This window comes from Dendrobates tinctorius, unplaced genomic scaffold (assembly GCF_039654945.1).
Source record: "Dendrobates tinctorius isolate UK_male_01 unplaced genomic scaffold, ASM3965494v1 ptg000069l, whole genome shotgun sequence".
In the NCBI taxonomy this organism is placed as follows: domain Eukaryota; kingdom Metazoa; phylum Chordata; class Amphibia; order Anura; family Dendrobatidae; genus Dendrobates; species Dendrobates tinctorius.
Window position 1 is genome coordinate 1,254,820 of NW_027361737.1, and position 5,292 is coordinate 1,260,111.

Genomic DNA, 5,292 nt, shown 5'->3' on the forward strand with positions numbered 1-5,292 from the left:
TTACTGGGACCGGAAGATACCGGGAGCGTGGTGAGAAGAGGGACAGTGTCCTGATGTTGTCAGAAGGTGAGTATATAACTGTTTTTTATTTTAACAGAGACCCTAGAATACCCGATGCGATAAAATCGGGCCACCATCTAGTGTATTATACTCCTGTTACACCCGGAGCTGCTGTCACTGTTCTGCTGTTACCTAATGTATTGTACTCCAGTTACAGCCAGAGCTGCAGTCACTGTTCTGCTGTTACCTAATATATTGTACTCTAGTTACACCCAGAGCTGCTGTCACTGTTCTGCTGTTATCTAATATATTGTACTCCAGTTAATTCCAGAGCTACAGTCACTGTTCTGCTTTTACCTAATGTATTGTAGTCCAGTTACACCCAGAGCTGCAGTCACCATTCTGCTCTTACCTAATGTATTATTCTCCTGTTACAGCCAGAGCTGCAGTCACTGCTCAGATCTTACCAAATGTATTGTACTCAAGTTACACCCAGAGCTGCTGTCACTGTTCTGCTGTTATCTAATGTATTGTACTCCAGTTAATCCCAGAGCTGCAGTCACTGTTCTGCTGTTACCTAATGTATTGTACTCCAGTTACACCCAGATCTGCAGTCACTGTTCTGCTGTTACCTAATGTACTGTACTCCAGTTACACCCAGATCTGCAGTCACTGTTCTGCTGTTATCTAATGTATTGTACTCCAGTTACTCCTAGAGCTGCAGTCACTGTTCTGCTGTTACCTAATGTACTCCTGTTACACCCAGAGCTGCAGTCACTATTCTGCTGTTACCTAATGTAGTGTACTCCAGTTACACCCAGATCTGCAGTCACTGTTCTGCTGTTATCTAATGTATTGTACTCCAGTTACTCCCAGAGCTGCAGTCACTGTTCTGCTTTTACCTAATGTATTGTAGTCCAGTTACACCCAGAGCTGCAGTCACCGTTCTGCTCTTACCTAATGTATTATACTCCTGTTACAGCCAGAGCTGCAGTCACTGTTCAGATCTTACCTAATGTATTGTACTCCAATTACACCCAGAGCTGCAGTCACTGTTCAGATCTTACCTAATGTATTGTACTCCAGTTACACCCAGAGCTGCATTCACTTTTCTGCTGTCACCTAATGTATTGTACGCAAGTTACACCCAGAGCTGCAGTCACTGTTCTACTGTTACCTAATTGCCTAATGTATTGTTCTTCAGAATATGTACAGGACTGTGCCTGTGTAATGAGCAACACAGCAGTGATGCCTTTAACGGCTGTAATGTGCCTGTACAATAAGCATTGCGGCCGTGTTGCCACGACGACTAAGCAACTGTCGCTGATTGGTCACGGCCTAACTGTCGCGACCAATCAGCGAGGTGGGATTTCCATTACAGACAGACAGACAGAATTAGACAATTATATAGTAGATTGTGAACTGAACAAAAGAGCTGATATTTGAGATATTTGGGACATACATTATGTAAGAAATGCATACTTCTTTTTGGACTAGCTGAATAATATCTGCTGTGCCCCATAGGTAAAAAATCCAGACCTCATATTCAATGAAATTATCTTAATTTACTAGTATTACCAGTTTTTCCCTTTATCAAGGCCTAACACAATTTGAGTATTTAAATCCAACACTGGCTGCCTACTCTAAGTAATGCTTTTTTTGGCTTTTTAAAATGTTTTCCCACTCCCCAACATAAACCCTTTATAAAAAGTTCCCTTTTTATTTGGTCTATTGCAGTGTCCGATGTGACAAGATGTTGGCGCAGCTGTAGGGACCAATGTAGGCTGTGTACCGGGAGTGGAGCGTCCGCACCCAGTAAGCGGAAGTATCTGTACTATGACCGCCTCAACTTCCTTGCACCAGTTATGGATCTGCGCCCGTAAGTGCATGCCTATCCAAACTCGTTTTTTGTTTTTTCTTTCTTGATTCAAAACCTTGAGGTTTCTTTTTGGTTCTCACCAGCACCGAGACAAACATCACAGAGAGGGAGACAGCATCCAACTTAGAAGCACAAATTGACCCTGGGTTAGATGTTGTTGAAGGGGCTGGCCCTTCTTCAGCACCTTCAAGCGACACCAATCCTCCACAACCATCAACACCACCACCAGCAGCATCCAGCCAGCAAGCGAACCCAGAAGAGCATGGCAATAGCAGCAGCCCCACCTTGGCTCTGGATACGTCTCCTCAGGCTACACCCATTCCTCGACGTGGCAGGTACAGGAGAGAAGGAGCAGCTACAGGAATTCGGAGACAGGTGGACAGAGGTGTTCTGGACTATTTGTCTTCAGCAGCACATGATGATGGGGAGGAGGCTTATGGCCGGAGTCTGGCACAGTACCTACGGACTATTCCCTGGGAGTTCAGGCTGCGTGCAAGAGGATCCCTACAAATTGTGCTTGACTCTTGCACACCACCAAATCATCCTGGCACAGTATTTCGTTTTCTTGAAAGGTGGCAGCTTTCATCAGAAAATCTAGTTTTTCTGCAGGGTAGCCAAGCTGTGCAAGGTCCAGCATGCGGAGAGCCACTACCTCCTCCCCGGATGTCTCCACCTCCTCCGAGGATGCCTACACCTCCTCCGCCCATGCCAACATCACAAATTTGGCCTCAACAGGCCCAATATATTGGGCACAGCACACAAGGCCAATATGGTCAATATACCAGAACCAATGTTGGAGGCTGGCCACAACATGGTTATGGTACACATGGCCATCATTGGGGATATGGTCAAATTGGTCAGTAATACAGTCATGACTACAAACAACCATATCCCAATTACCCCTCCACCAACCCACAACTAGATCCTTCAAGGATGGCCCCTACCCAACCAGCATCTGCTACCATACAGGGTGACAGTGATGCTGGCCAACAAACCAGGGCCAACACCCAAACAGAACTCCCGCCTTCCCTTCCCCCGACCTACCATCACTTGTAATAGGTTGTATTTTTGGCCAACAGACTCGTGGCATATTGTATGTATTGTTTTTTGCTTTTTTAACCTTTTTTATTATTTTACATCATTATTTTACATCATTAGTATCCTCTAATACAGGGTTCCCCAACTCCAGTCCTCAAGGCCCACTAACAGGTCATATTTTCAGGATTTCCTTAGTATTGCCCAGGTGATAATTGCATCACTTGTACAATACAAGGGAAATCCTGAAAACATGACCTGTTGGTGGGCCTTGAGGACTGAAGTTGGGGAACCCTGCTCTAATATATATAAAACATAGGCCATATGGCTAAAATATGGTGTTTCAATTATTTTGACAAAGACAAAAGTTATCGTTAGTAAAAAAGTTTACTATCTCTGAGTGATTGTTTCCATTACTAATTGTTATGTATTTTTATGTCATTTCTACCTCCCATCCACGCTCTATCACAACCTTCCCTAACCTCTCCAACCTTATACCCATTCACCCAGCCCCCGCTTCCCCAGTCCCACTAACAGGAGCTCTGTGGAACGCTCGCTCTGTCTGCAACAAGCTTTCCTACATCCATGATCTTTTTGTCACTACCAAACTTTCCTTCCTCGCCATCACCGAAACCTGGCTCACCCCTTCTGACACAGCCTCTCCTGCTGCACTTTCGTATGGCGGCTTCCACCTTTCTCACACCCCCCGCCCCAGCAGCAAACATGGCAGAGGAGTTGGTTTTCTCCTGTCAGATACCTGCTCCTTCACCCCAATCCCACTGCCACCCTCTGTTACCCTCCCTTCCTTTGAGGTGCACTCTGTGCGCATCTACTCCCCCTCCAACCTCCAACTGGCTGTCATCTACCGCCCCCCAGGGCCAGCCACCACCTTCTTTGACCACTTCACCACCTGGTTACTTCATTTCCTTTCCGCGGACATCCCTACTATCATCATGGGTGACTTCAACATCCCCATTGACACTTCCCTCTCAGCTGCCACTAAACTTCTATCTCTCACTTCCTCCTTCGGCCTCACTCATTGGTCTTCTACATCCACCCATAAAGATGGCCACACACTGGACCTCATCTTCACCCGCCTCTGCTCCCTATCTAACCTCTCTAACTCACGTCTTCCTCTCTCTGACCACAACCTGCTCACATTCTCTTCCCTCTTCACTCCATGTCTACAATCCCCACCCCACAAACTTTCACACCCTCGCAGGAATCTTAAACACCTTGACCTACACTCATTCTCTGAATCCCTCCTCCCTCTCACAGATATAAGTTCCTTACACAATGCAGATGACGCTGCTGCTCTATATAACACCACAATAGCTGTAGCTTTGGAATCCGCTGCCCCACTTACACATACCAAAACTCGCAAAATCAACAGACAGCCCTGGCACACCAGCCTGACCAAAGAGCTGAGGCGAGCTTCCAGGGCTGCTGAGCGCAGATGGAAAAGATCCCACTCCAACGAGCACTTCATCGCATTCAAACAGTCCCTCACTACTTTCAAGACCACACTCGCCACAGATAAACAAACCTACTTCTCATCTCTCATATCCTCCCTGTCTCACAACCCTAAACAGTTATTCAACACCTTCAATTCTCTCCTCCGCCCCCCAGCACCTCCTCCCTCCCCACTCATCTCAGCTGAAGACTTTGCCTCATTTTTCAAGCAGAAAATTGATAACATCAGGGACAGTTTTGGTCAACAACCCCCAGAGCCCTTCCTCCTGACTTCCCAGCCCTCCACCTCCAAAACCAACTTCTCCACCATTACAGAAGATCGACTCTCCACTCTACTCTCAAGATCACATCTCACCACCTGTACACTCGACCCAATCCCATCCCACTTCATACCAAACCTCACCACAGTCTTCATCCCAACCCTAACCCATCTCTTCAACCTATCACTAACAACTGGTGTTTTCCCCTCAAGCTTTAAACATGCCTCCATCACACCTATCCTCAAAAAGCCCTCTCTTGACCCATCCTCTGTATCTAGCTATCGCCCTATATCACTTCTCCCCTACGCCTCCAAGCTACTGGAACAACACGTCTACCTTGAACTGTCCTCCCATCTCTCTTCTTGCTCCCTCTTCGACCGCTTACAATCTGGTTTCCGGTCACACCACTCCACTGAAACTGCCCTTACTAAGGTCACCAATGACCTCTTAACCGCCAAGAGCAAGCAACACTACTCTGTCCTCCTCCTCCTGGACCTGTCGGCTGCCTTTGACACAGTGGACCATTCCCTATTATTACAGACCCTCTCATCCTTCGGCATCACAGACTTGGCCCTATCCTGGATCTCATCATACCTAACAGACCGGACATTCAGCGTCTCCCACTCACACACCACCTCCTCACCT

At 46.9% G+C, this 5,292-nt stretch overlaps 1 protein-coding gene across 1 annotated transcript; it reads left to right on the forward strand.

Moving 5' to 3' along the window:
- Positions 1-1,228: 1,228 nt before the first annotated feature.
- LOC141095355 (uncharacterized) lies at positions 1,229-3,059 on the forward strand. The gene is made up of 2 exons (XM_073581327.1): positions 1,229-1,879; positions 1,963-3,059. Exons 1-2 carry the CDS (start codon positions 1,866-1,868, stop codon positions 2,741-2,743), a joined length of 795 nt encoding a protein of 264 aa, XP_073437428.1. The 5' UTR covers positions 1,229-1,865; the 3' UTR covers positions 2,744-3,059.
- The last annotated feature ends 2,233 nt before the right edge of the window (positions 3,060-5,292 follow it).